Source organism: Micropterus salmoides, unplaced genomic scaffold (genome assembly GCF_014851395.1).
Source record: "Micropterus salmoides isolate LMB-PRFRI ecotype aquatic unplaced genomic scaffold, ASM1485139v1 Ms_hic_scaffold_3, whole genome shotgun sequence".
Taxonomy (NCBI): domain Eukaryota; kingdom Metazoa; phylum Chordata; class Actinopteri; order Centrarchiformes; family Centrarchidae; genus Micropterus; species Micropterus salmoides.
In genome coordinates, this window is record NW_024042261.1 from 20,499,957 (window position 1) to 20,514,033 (window position 14,077).

The 14,077-nt window shown below is 40.3% G+C and overlaps 1 protein-coding gene across 2 annotated transcripts in view; it reads left to right on the forward strand.

Moving 5' to 3' along the window:
* The window catches only part of LOC119882699 (F-BAR and double SH3 domains protein 2-like), a 77,608-nt gene that overhangs the window by 39,207 nt on the left and 24,324 nt on the right, over positions 1-14,077 (forward strand). For both annotated transcript variants that reach the window (XM_038692885.1, XM_038692884.1), the window contains exons 4-10: positions 804-883; positions 1,290-1,434; positions 1,571-1,704; positions 3,912-3,966; positions 4,191-4,319; positions 9,197-9,319; positions 9,862-9,957. In XM_038692885.1, the coding sequence (XP_038548813.1) occupies positions 804-883; positions 1,290-1,434; positions 1,571-1,704; positions 3,912-3,966; positions 4,191-4,319; positions 9,197-9,319; positions 9,862-9,957 (762 nt within the window). The remainder of the gene's footprint in view (positions 1-803; positions 884-1,289; positions 1,435-1,570; positions 1,705-3,911; positions 3,967-4,190; positions 4,320-9,196; positions 9,320-9,861; positions 9,958-14,077) is intronic.

The following is a 14,077-nucleotide window of genomic DNA, read 5'->3' on the forward strand; positions in this document are numbered from 1 at the left end:
GACGATGTAGGTTACCCGTTCTAGCAGCCCTTGGGTCTCTGCTCATACTCACAGGAGCTGACTGGGGATTCACTGTTGCTGACAGGGAGCCATTTTATAGTGGTATTGTTTCGGTTGTGAACTTGAAACTGAAATATGATGACTGTTCAAAAGAAAACGCCGACAGAGCTTGAATGAATTCCAAATCAGCCATATTAGAGCTGTTCACACTAAAATATGTAAAGGATATAAAGTAAAAGCTACTAAATGATTGTCAGCAACTTCATGTGTGCCAATAACGGTTCTTATGTCGTATGAAGTGCTGCTGCAGTTTCTTAAAATCTCTGTACACATTCATGTAATTTAAAATACTTTGTAGTTTATAACAGCTAGCCCATGTGTTAAAATCATATGTATATTAGACACTTAGAACATACTGCTGGTCAACAGTTCAGATTCTGTTCTAAATCAGTGCACAATGTACATTAAACTGCAAAACCTATGCTTCTTGCTAACAATCCGATTATTGGTTAGAATTACAGGAGGGATTGAACAGATATACTAACACAGGCTCCTTTTTTCCATCCAGTTAGGGGTCATGGTATAAGGGCAATAATGAACTCCAAAGTTTACTAACAAAGAAAACATTTGACTCAACAGAGTGTCATGCTTGTTCTTTTCTCCACCTTGTCCCTTATTTTCTTACATAATATTAGCAGTCTCTCATTTGGACACACTACAAACAAATCAGAAAACAGAAGCTATTTCGCCTACTCACTCTTTGATTCAGTTCCTCATCTTTACACTTACACTTGTGCTTTCAGGCTCTGCAGAAGTTAGCGAGCCAGTACCTAAAGAGGGACTGGCCTGGAATCAACCCTGATGACCAGAGAACAGACTACAGGTAGGAGTGTGTGTGTGTGTGTGTGTGTGTGTGCATATGACATGCAACCACACTTCCCACAAAGCTCAGCTAAAAACAAATGTTGGTCTTGCAGCTATTCTAAACTGCTTGTACCTACAGTGATTTGTGCCACTCAGATGAAAGACACTGAAGGCACTGAAATATAAAACTTATTCAGCTTTTTGTGGAAACCATAAATTAAGGTGTTTGTTCTACTACAAAATTTCTACACAAACCTTTTCCCCCTACAGGTGCACGCACATATGGTTTCTCAGGTCCACAGTGGGAACCATACAGTGGTTTGGGGAATTAAAAAATGTATGCTTTTCTAACAAATTGCCCTTGGGAATGAAAGTTATAGAACAGCAACCATCCAGCATATATGTGCTTTTTGCTCTCCAATTAGGAATGTGTATGCAGTGTGGAGGTCCTACTTAGAAGGCACAGTGCAGGTGAGCCAGTCCAGACTCAACGTGTGCGACAACTACAAAAGTCAAGTATCCGAGCCCGCTAAGACTGTTAGACTCTACAAGGAGCAGCAGCTCAAAAAGGTGAGTGAATGTGTGGACCGTAAGGAGTTAGTCATGGTTTTCTTCATCCCTCTCTACAACGTCCCTCCACGCACTCACGTTGATTCAACGTAACTCATGTCATGCTCTCACAAATTGCCTGTTTTCCCTTTTGCAGACCATAGATCAGTTGAGTGGCATTCAAGCAGAGCTGCAGGAGTCGGTGAAAGAGTTGGCCAAAGCCAAGAAAAAATACTATGACTGTGAGCAGGTTGCCCACGCCGTACGGGAGAAGGCGGACATAGAGGCCAAGTGAGTTCACCGCGGGCGGGACTGTGCACGTCTGTGTGTGTTGGTAGGGATGTATGTAAAAATGCTGTGAACAGATGGTCTCCATTGTCAGAAAGAATACCATCAAGAGAACAACGTTGTATTTATGTGTGTGTGTGAGAGAGAGAAACATCATCATTAAGGCTGGAAGAAGCAACCAATTACATATGTATAGATGTGTTTATGAGGTGGAGTCAGACTAAGAAAATACAGATGAAAAGGGCCCTGAAGAGCATAAGTACAGAATCTTAGTTTGGCAACACTTTTCTTGGTGTGAATCCGAGCAATAAACTAGACCTGAATCATGTCTTTACACATTTTTTTCTTTTAAAGGACAGATAAAAACTCTATTTGATCTGATCTGAAAATGTTTTCTGCAGCTTTCTACATAGGTTGAAATATATTGTCATTTACTTTTCGGTGAGTTTAATCGCCTGCTCGCTTAATAGTCCACTGAGTAGTAAAGAACTTGAGTTTCTACTATAAGATTTAAACATGCTGAAGCAGTACCACAATTAGTACCAAGGTTTGATCAAGTGCTGATGAGTGTTGTCCCCCCCCAGCCCTAGGTAGCAAATATCTATGGTGACATTTTCACTTCATTGAATTCTCGGCTGCGGTTAGGGCCCACATCGATTGGCCATTCAACTCTTTTCTGTTCTCTATCACTCACTTGAAAGACACAGCCACAGAAATTACTGTATTGCTGCTGTGCCGCTATGTGAGTGTGTGTGTGTGTTTAAGTAGAGAAAAATGTAGAGACATTAGTCATTGTAGGCCACAAGGAACGCACATCAAGAAATTGGTGTTGCGTAGACACAACACACACTTTATACTTTAACACCAGAAAGCAGGACAACATTGATAGAAACATGCCACATATACTCAAACTCGACACACTCGTGATGCATTTTGCTTCTGTATGTGTGACAGTTAATGGACTACATACGTCCTGTTTTTATGCACATAAGCACAGTAACACAAAAAGAGCAGACCACCCATACACACAGGCTCAATCCATCATTTTATCAGGCAGGTCTTTCGGATGTCACCATCGATATAAATCACGATGGCTGGATCAGGCTGAGATTTATTGCTGTGACGCTCCAGCCTGTTCAGGGTCAAAATAAGATGCCTACTCTGAATCAGGTTAGAGATCAGAGTTATGATTTTGTAGAAACTGCTGGATCTTTTTCTCCTTTCGACCATACCTTGTTGTTTATATGTGTTTAATTATCTCTCTGCAAGGTGTGAGTGAGGTGAGTGTGTGTGTGTGTGTGTGTGTGTGTGTGTGTGTGTATCTGTCTAAACCTATGTTATTGACTCAGCCTGTCGTAAATCTTAGACTTTGGTCTTTTCAGCATTATTCACCATTTTACAGTGTGCGTTATGATATAGCGAAAGGGATTTCTGGCAATCTGCTAAGTTAAAAACAAGGCTTACCTAGCTTTGTCGTGGCTCAAAAACTGTTTTCCATAAAAAAAGTAAAAAAATTTGGTCTCATCTTGAACCGCAGCATCTGCAGCTTAATTCTATACCTGATATGTTACCATCCATTAAAGTTAGACACAACACGAGATGAATATATCCTAGTTTTTGTTATTTTTTCCACTATCTTGAATAAAACCCTTCTTTGTTTGGGAGGGGAGAGGGAGGATTTTTTATATGGTGTCTTCTAAATAAATAAGAAAATCTTATAAATAAATAACAATGTTTAAATTCAGAAGTTTGAACTTATTGTTCTATTTATTGTTTCATTAGGTTTATACAGTTAGGTGAAGCCAGGAGGCTCAGTTACAATACCATTACACAATTCTCTGCATGAGAGTATATTATACAAAGATTAATTAAAAATGTTGCATACATCTATATAAGACATCTTGTACTGTACAAAAAGCTTTCTCCCCCTCATTCTACTACTCTCAAGCTGGACACACAGCCTGCCCTGCACTCTTTCTCCATCCACAAGCCCCCAGACACACCTAGCAGAGCTCTGCACTCTCCTCAGTGCACTGTTCTAGTTAAATGTAATGTGAATGTCAGTAGTCAAAAATTTGAAACTTTTTATTAGATTTTTTTTGTGAGCAAGCATAGATCATTTTATATTAATTTTGTTGATTACAAAATATAGATATTGATGCATTATTCATCAAGACTAACTTCTCTGCTTGCTCTGTTTTGTTTTTCAGGTCTAAACTGGGTCTTTTTCAGTCAAGAATTAGTTTACAGAAAGCAAGTGTAAAGGTAAGAGGGCGCAATCACAACAAGACACAACCTGGTCACTCCCTCTTTAAGGCGTGGCTTTCAAGCGAAGTCTTTTAAGCCACAAGACAAAAACAAAGGTGGTTGTGTTGCTCTAATGAGCCCAGAACCTAAAAAGAGACTTGTGTACTCCACTTAAAGCATAAAGCTCCAGTCTGTAACTATAATGCAGTATTGCAATGTTGTCTGTCTCTCTTTCATTTCAGTTGAAAGCCAAGAGAAATGACTGTAACTCCAAGGCGACACAGGCCAGGAATGACTACTTGCTAACACTAGCTGCTGCCAACGCTCACCATGACCGGTACTACCATACAGATCTACTGCACTGCATACAGGTATTTACATGAGGATGAATATAAAGAATTGAAAGATGTGTGTTGTGAGAGAGTATCCCCATACTTCCCGTGAATGTGGAATTTGTATGAAGTAGAATCCAGGCAGCTGAAATTGTAATTCGTAATGCTCTAACAGCATTTTCTTTTGCTACAAGTACTGACTTGAGATGCTTCACACACAGAGGAATGAGGACGCATTTCCTCGTTAGAAAATTCAAAAGTGGGGAGCTACTTTGAAGCCCAATTTGGGATAAAAATGTTTTCCTTTTATGAGTGCACAAAGTCAGAGTCACTTTCAGCATCACTGAAGTAGTTGGAGGGGAAATACCGTACATGAAAAAGTGATGATTTCACAGTTTTGCGTCTTCAAAGAGAGTCATAAAGTTGTCTGGATTTATGATTTGAAAGGGGCTTATGTGAAGAAAAAAACCTGCCAAATGAGCCACCCTGAGGTCTACGCTTACCAAATGATTGGTAGGCATGAAATTTTCACATTTTTCACAATGTTGAATGAACTGTGCCAAGGCAAGAGGAATTATCAGAAAGCTTTGACGTAGTTTTTCATTTTAAACTTACTTTTGTTGATAGAATACGAAAGATCTTCAAAGTACGTATGCAAATAAGTTTGCTGCATCTTTTTCTGTGTGCCCACATCACATCTGGCCCCTTCATATGACATGCAGCTGTGCATGGGTTTGTTTGTGGTTAATATGAATGCGGGATGTCGGTCTCATGATTTTATTAATGTGCTCAGTTTTGAGTCATAAACCCCGTCACTGTAAGTAATCACGTTAAAGCAAGTTCTGCAGCTTAAAGCATTCAGTTGTGACACAGAAGCCAATTTGCTGTCACCCCTCACACTTCTTTCATCAGCAGTAGCTGTTTGTGTGTGTAGAAACGTCCATCCATCTGGTGCCACATGACCTCTTTGACACAAGCACAGAATCAAATCACAGGAAGGAATTAGACTAAAATATCAACACGTCGCTGTGGAACGAAATCCAGGTCTGTCCATTCTGATTTTGACTTTAATTGAACACAGATAATCCACCAGTACTGTAACGATGATACTTGGAGTACCACCTCAATCTGCTTAATGATGTTTTTACTAGTGTGCTTGCAAACACACACGCAGGCGTGACAGGCAGACACACACACACACACACACACACACACACACACACAGGGAGACATACACATTAGAATAGCGGGTGAGTTTGCACCTGTAATGTTGCTGATGTCTAAACCACTTAGTTTCATATATTCAGAATATATGAATTAAAACTGAAAGTAAAGCACATTAATGTTTCAGCCTGCTTCTCTCTGTCTCTTTTTGCTTTCAGTTTGTTTCTTTGCCTTTTCCCCCTTTGTGTAAATTACCTCTCTGACTTCAGATGCTCTTCCCTGTCTCCATGTTTCTGTTTCTCCTTCTCCCTCACGCTCACATACTCTGCCTCAGGCGTGTATGAGCATCTATACTATGAGGCCATTCTGAATAATAGATCCTTGGTGCCTTGCGACAGAAGGACAGGACTGCAGGGAAATATGCACATACACAAATACATGAACGCAAACACACATAGAGAATGAGGGACATCGCTAGAGGGAAGCAATCTGCTTGTCCTCTCTCTCCTCTGCGGTTTTATTTGTGGTGTTTACAGGTCTACACCTGAAAGTCACTGATAACAAGGGAGCCAAAAATCTGCATCACAAGAAAGTACCGGTTCTTTTCACAGTTTGAGGGGTTTTTTTGCTGCACAGACAGTCCAGAAAGCAGCATTAATGGCAGACATAACAATGGCAGCCTACAGTATATGCATAACCAAACAGCACAATACAACCCATAAAACATTTTAGTAATTGTAGCAGCGCTGTAAAACAACAGAACTATGATCTTTTGGGCTTCTCCATTCATCGTAATTTTATGGCATTTTACATAGTTCTTATATTTCTCCTATAAAATCCATTGTGCTCTTAGTGCATTGCATTGCTGTGAACATAAATCATTGGTTATGGCCATGGAAGGGCATTCTGGGAAAGGGAGAATACTTCTAAATGCCATTACTCAGATGTTTTAAGGATAGCTATCTAAATGGCAGTGAAAGTTCATCAGCTCTCCTTCGCTAGATCAAGACATTTCTGTCTTTAATGTTAAACCACAGAGAAGAAGATAATGAACGGAATGTGAAAAGATACAATACAATATAAGACTTTTCTAGAGGTGGATGGGAGGAGGATTGTGACTGAAAGCTCTGAACTTCACTTCATAAATACTGACTGCACTGGCTGGGGCAGCAGGAATAACATCTACAGTGTTATACATACACATGTTACACTGAGAGCTACTGTCCTTGTCAATGCGACAGTTGTAGTGAAAGGGCAGTGGAAGAACAGACTGCTCCACATCTCCCTCTGCTGGTGGCAGACGATGCTCTCATAACTGTCCACCTTTTAAGTCCTCTGCTAGACACACACGCACACACACACACACACTCACACACATATACCTCTGCTGCCCTGTCTGGCCCACTGTTCTGTACTTATTGTTCAGACCGATGCAGTCATTCAACCCAAACACATGCACACTGACCAATGATATGGGAACGGGGCTTTTTCTGGAAGCTGACTCACTCCATTTTAACACTACCGTAAATGGATGAAAGAAGGAGGGGAGGAAGGGAAGAAGGCGGAGGAGGAAATGAGTAGAATGATGAAGGAACATTTAGAGAGAAGTCAACCAACAACCCACCCTTAGTGACATAATTTCCTTGTCATATCCCATTGTTTTTGTGTGTGTATTTATGTGCATATTTAAAAAAAAATCATGACACAACTCTGTTTATGTGTCTGTTTCTGTCAGTGTAGGTGTTAAGGGGAGGTTGTAGACTTGGCCTAAAACATCTCCTGGCCAGCACCGAGTGAGTGCAGGTTTCTGAAAGTGTGAGCTTTTATAAAGTACTTTGGCTAGAGGAGAGTATGAGTGTCTGAGTATTTGAGAGAGTGTGTGTGTGTGTGTGTGTGTCTGCGGTCTCTGTGTTTTGTTGAATTGGAATCTGAACCCCTTCACCTTCCCCTGCAGCTGTTAGAGTGCTATCCAAAGAACACTTCTCACACGGACTCATACACACGCATGTCTCCCATACACTCATTTTCCTGTCTGTCTCTCGCTCTTTTATACCTTTTTCAAATGCCCACTGTCCCTCTCTTACCTTCTCTTCTCCTCCTCTCCATTAGCTTCTCCCTCTCTGTCTGATCTGTCTGTTTGGCAGCGTGGCCCACAGCTTGGCAGCACTACCTCAGCTCCCCATAGAAAGGCTGTTCATTTGGTCTGCGTACTTCATTAAAATGTATTTATATCGGTGCAACACAACCTGTAATGATAAGGGCTGTCAAATGAAAACATCTGCTTGATATCTGTCCTTCTTTTGACTTCCTGCCACCCTGCTCTTGCCTCTCATTGTTTGTTTTAATCTTTTTTACTAATCTATTTCTTTCTCTTTCTTTCTAGGTTTAGTTTATTTCAATATTAGATATTTCATATCTGTGTTCTGCAGCATAAGGCAATATAACATAAACCACATTAAACTAGATTTTTTTTGCAGTGATACCTGGCCAGAGGTGTGTGTGTGTGTGTGTGTGTGTGTGTGTGTGTTTTAAGTTTTAACACTTGGACTGGAACATAAACTGTATGGACCAATACAAATGATAACAGGGCAAGTTGTCCCACACTAACAAGTGCTACACAACTAATGGGAGAGTGAGGGAGCTCAATCAATCACAGTTTGTACACGCCCAAACAGTCCAGAGAGGAGTTCTAAACGGACAGTGAAAACACCTGTAGGGGTGAACTATGGGTCTTTTAATCACACTTTTATCATATTGTGACCTGAGGTCAGATTCAAGTCTGCCTTGTCTACTATCTGACACTTACAGTTTAATTGTATTTTGATTGTCGATATTGTGTGAGATTGGCAATTTTCCAAGTGAAACATGAATACTACAACAGTACTGCTTGTTTTCACTGGAACTCAAATGCATTACCACGTAATATGGTCTTTGTGTATATTAAGACTATGTAAACATTAGGGGTGTGCCACGAGATCTCATGATATTATAATGTGATGATAATTCTCATCAAGGCGAAAAGCTGTCTCACAATATCAGCATGACATAGTGTGCATGTGAAATTAGCTTAGAAGACGCCCCCGCCACTTTTTAATCGTTTGTGTAGCAGCATTTTGAGCACCCGGTGGAAACAGTAAACGGCGTTGACAGATACAAGAACAATTTGTGAGCAACATTTCAAAATGCACCTGCATTGTTTTGCATTTTGTGACTTTCAGCGGAATAAAATCGTCTTGTCTCATGAACAAAGTGTATCGTCACCCCCCTAGTAAACATACATTTGAATAAGGCTCACCAATGCTTTTAGGAGAAACAGCGTTGAAACTTTTCTCGTGTTAAAAACGCGCCTACAACAAAGTTAAACAAACTAGTGCAAATCGATAACGTGCGCATGCCTGAAGGGGAAGTGTTCCCCACAGGCTGTAAAAACAACAGGGACAGGAAGGGCTCAAGCATTGTTGTGGTCAGTCTCCAAGTCACAAACTAGTTGTGGTATAACGATTGCTGGAAGTGTGAAGGCGAAACTCTAGTGGAGCATCACATCCGAATGAATGTGGAAGAAAAACTATTGTTAAAGCTTTTGTAGTGACTGGCTTTATTCACCTCACTCTTTGACCCGCTTTCCCTCCCTTGTCTCTTTCTTGGTTTCTCCTCCTGATTCCTGTGTGCTCTGGACTTGATGATGGAATTACACTGAATTAATCCATTCTTCACTGAAACCCTGGGTGTTTCTCTCTATCTCTGTCCTCTAGGCCCTGGATGGCAGGATCTACGAGCATGTGAAAGACTACCTAGTAGCACTGTGTCGCACCGAGCTAGAGGCCTCCCAAGCCACACACAACACCTTCCAGTTCCTGTTGGATAAATCAACCAGGGTGAGTCAAATGTGGTGAGAGACAAAGACCTTCTGTAGTCATTTAGAAGATAGTATTTGTAAAAAATAGTCTTTTTTGGTTTAAAAATGGGAACTGTGGGGAACATCCATCAATCTTTTTGACGTCCTAGCACGATCAAGGTGCTTATTTTGCAAAAACTTTGTATTTCTTGGGACACCTTGACATTTGGAGTTCATTATTAGTCAAAATTTTTTCATACATTACATGGTAGTGGAATTGTGCCTAGCATTGGAGTTTGGAAGCATTATTCAAATACAACATTTTAATAAAAACATTTTCACACTGTGAAATGCAGAAATGCTAACAAGGCATTTCTAAGGACTATGTATGAATATGAATTACTCACCCACTGCAGGCTTTAAATGTGGCTGTAAAACATTTGTAGTTTGCTCCTTCGCAGGGAATGGAGGCTGCAGTCAGGGTGGATCAACTGACGTTAGCAGTGGATTCCAATATTGACAAGTTTTCACCGCGGGAAACTTGCGTGCCCTGGATTAACTATCCTTCTGTCTTTCTCGCAGATAATACAAGAGTTCAACCAGCAGTTGTTCATGCAGGAGAACCCTGTGTTTCACAAAGCACACGACTTCCAGTTCCAGCCCAGCGAATGTGACACGGTGAGAGAGACACACATTTGCACACACTTCCACTGTATTCATGTCCATATACATGCAGCTGTTGTTTTATTGTTTGTATATGAACCTGTTCACACAGCAGGACAGTCACTGTATCTCTCCCCTCCTGTCTTTTTCAAACAAGACACACACACACACACACAAACACACACACAGCTAGTAATCAGCCTCTTGTGTTGCTAAATACCTCCACTGTTGAATTTTACATCTGCAGCTGAAGTCCTTAGTTCATCTCAATCAGTTGAATCACTGAAACAGAATTCATGCACTTTTATTCTTTTTTTATTTGAAAATCCCATTAATACATCTGGGGCTGAGAGGCTTGCCAAGCTGGAAATCAGAGAGCCAACGCTCTGATCATTATTATTCTCTAGAGAGAGCTTTGGCTCTTTTGTTTCCAGCCTTTGGAGATTTCTTTATGTTAACAATTCAGGATGGAGTTGTCCAGTTAACTAGTGTCTGGTGACAGCATGATAGCAGCATGGATCTATTCTGTGTTCTAATATTAATCATTTCAGTGCCAAAATGTTATGTGTCCACTGGGAACTTTTCTTTGTAGTCCCATTCATCATTTATATTAAGTGGAACTTTCTTCTTCTTTTTTTTTTGCAAATCAAGTTGCTGAATGTTAAAAATATTTCAAATTGGCGTAAATTGATCAGGGCCTGTGTGATCGTAATGCAGCAGTGGGAATCATGCTGTCTCACCCCTCTCGAGGACTTGTTAAGTATTACTGGCTAAAAAAGAAATGTCTCCCAGTGGACATTGGTCCTGATTCCTCTATAGCAATCTGTATCTCTTGTGTCTGAGTCATTTTGTGTGCTCTTGTTTCTCAGCCTCTTTCTTTCTATCACTCTCTCTTTCTCACTGTGTTCTGCCAAATGTCCCTCTCTTTCCCTCTTTTTTTAAACTGGTGCTCTAACATTTCTCTTAACAACAAAGTGTTATTCCTTCTCTGTCTTCCTAATCCTGTTCAACCTTTGCTAACACTTTTCCCTAAACTTTTTTCCCATTAACCCCCTCCCCTCCTTGTATTTGTGTGTCTGTGTGCTTGCACTGCTGCTCTTGGGTGTGTGGATGGGACGCACGGGTGCTTGCCTGTGTGTATGTGTGTGTGCCAGACTCTGAGCTCGGTGCAGCAGTTGGTGGACATTGAGCCGTCGCCCGTCAGTGCCATGAGAATGACCCTGGCACAGGTAGTCTTAACTGTTGTTAGCATTCCCATCTTCATTCCTGACACAAACCATGAATCATCTACTTCATTAATTTATCTATATGTCCGTGTGACATTGACTTGAACTGTATTAAACATTTACAGCTCATTCATTGCTTAACAAAGCCTTGGTAAATTTTTTAATACTGCAGTTCTCTCTTAACACCTGGTACTTTGATTGACATATTGCATGATACTGTTAATATATGAATCACTATGTATGCAGACGACAGAACAACTTAACTCTCTAACTTGGAATTTCACTTTTGCTTATGCTCTACAAAAGTGACTGCTATTTGTGTGGAAGCCAAACTGCTCTACATCTAGTATGCTTCATGATCATTCTGCTGTATGCTCAGAATCACATTGTAAAATTATGACTCTGACTCATTAAAGGGCTACTGTATCTGCCTGCAGTCGTGACACCATGGTTATTTTACATAACCATTTCCTTTCGAAAGGGGCCCTACATCCTGATTGACGGGAGATAGTCATAATACATTAGGTCAACTAGAATAACCTTCACACCCCATCTATCCTTCCTGGCATGCAGCGTGGGCCCATCCCTCTTACTAAACAGAAAGTGGAGTGGTCATAATAACATGTCTAGCTAGCTTCAACACAAAGACTTTCTACACAGGAGCTTGTGCATGTAAAATAGAAGAAGGGTTCACATTAGACAACTTTTTTCATCTTGGCAAATGGTGGTCAGGTCCAAAACCACAGAAATAATGTGTGCATGTTTTCCTCTTTTACTTAATTAGTGTAAAAGTTATTGCAAAGGAACTTTAGTTATCAGAGTCCCCAAGTCCGTTTGTCATAGTAAAGACCATAGTAATAGACCACACAGGGGTGGCTACAGTTACAGCTATGACATTATGTTGTTGTTGATGTAAAAAAATAAGAATAAACCTGACAAATAGATGTGATGCTCTGAAAGCCGTTCCATTATTGGAAATATAAGCTAGTAAAACTTCAAAGTCTTTCAGAGGAATTAGTGTTTCAAGCTAGTACCGGCAACCAGTCTTCCCAAGTCCTGAGTTGTTAATGAGGAACTTTTAAAGCCAACCCATCCTGTGATCTGATGTCAAGTAAGCGATTGCTATAGATGTCTTTCCGAGCGACGTCACCAGTAAGATGCACTCGCACACATATGGGGTAAAAAAATAGTTTAGCAGTTATCACTGCTAATAGCTGCCGTTTCTCTCCGCCGCTTCTCTTTCTGGAGTCTGTGTCATCATGTGTTCGCCAGAGCTGACAGACACCTAGCAAAGGTGGCATGTGGTAACAGGCGTTTTGGAAAAATGCAAGGATGAGTGTCACATATTACACATACGATTACATACGATGTGACCTCTAAAGTGTGATTTTACTGATTTCCAGGAAGTTACTTAAGTTATATATACTGAAACTGGCCATAAATAGGGTTGACATTGTAGCAGTTACCTTCCTGCTCTCCCTGCTGCGCGCACATCCTCGATTGCTCGTAAATAGGAACCTGTCTATTAGGGGGTAATAAATCTAATATTACTATAAGAGCTCTTATCCTGTGTTGTCTAGTTGCTCCATGATAATGAAACAAGAGAGCCACATATATGGATTACTAAATACCACTGTTATGTTCACAGAACTGTAATGCTGTGATACTGTCATGTGTTGGTGAGCAATGCAATCCCAGCACCAGATGACTCAGTAGATGCTGTAACCCTGTTGCATCATCTTTTGAGATATCGCTATGCCTGTCATCACCCTCCTGTAGATAAATGAGTTAAATGTTTGGTGTGCACCTTTGTAGTGTGTTATGTGTTCAAAATATGGCCATTGCAGGTGCTTTGTTTTGTTTTTATTTTTGTTGTTTGTACGTGTATATTTTCTCCTGCCTTCTGCCTTTTCTCACCCATACCAAACCACCACACCAAAATCAAGCTATATGTTTAATGTGAGGTGTTAGTATTGTGTATGTTTATATATTATAAAGAAAGGAAGGAAGGAAGAAAGTTTATTATTATGTGTCTGCATCTGCAAGGAGCACCCTATGAAACAGAAAATGTTTAATATGTTAAATAATACTAAAACTAAGACTAAATTTGATTAAGTATGCTGGTTTACAAGCAGCTCTTTGCCTGTACAACTATTTTCTCTAGCTGTTTATTAGGAAAACAACATATGTTTCTTTTTGCTATTAATGGGTATAGTAAGTGTAATCATAGCAAAGCATTTGCCACAGTCAGAGGGCACTGCTCTGTTTTGCTGCAGGATGTGCAGACACCCTGGAGACTCCCACTGCTTTAAAAAAAAACCATTAAAGCAGCTTACATAGAAATACTGCTACCTTACATTAAGTGTGATACAGCTGATGTTCAACGTGATGTATTAGATTAGTCAAGACAGCGGTATGTCTCTGCAAGCTGGGACTTGTGTGAAATGATGCAGATCTGCATTAGAACAGATAGTAGTAGCTTGTTATTGTGGCAAACTTGTTTTTATTTATTCATTACAGTAATATGATAGAAAAGACCTACAACAAGTGCTTAGACTGTGGCACAGAGTGACATAGACCAAGAGTCCTCAGCTGGCATCGAACTACATATATTGCGATTACGTGATACACGTCTTCAATGAATGAAAATACACTTTTAAAACACACACTTTCCTACCAGCATATTCCGTTTTTCCCATTTGCGCAGACAGCTACACTTTGACACCTCTTCATCCCTGTGGTTTCATAATAACACAGTTGTTCTATCCAGTACTCTAAATGACTGTTATTATGACAGTAGAGGTTGTTATTGAAGTACAGTATGATCACACCAGACATTTTTAGTTCACTGTGCTGTACTTTACATTTCCCTTAGCTGGCAGACTTACTAATTTACAGTAGCTGCCGAG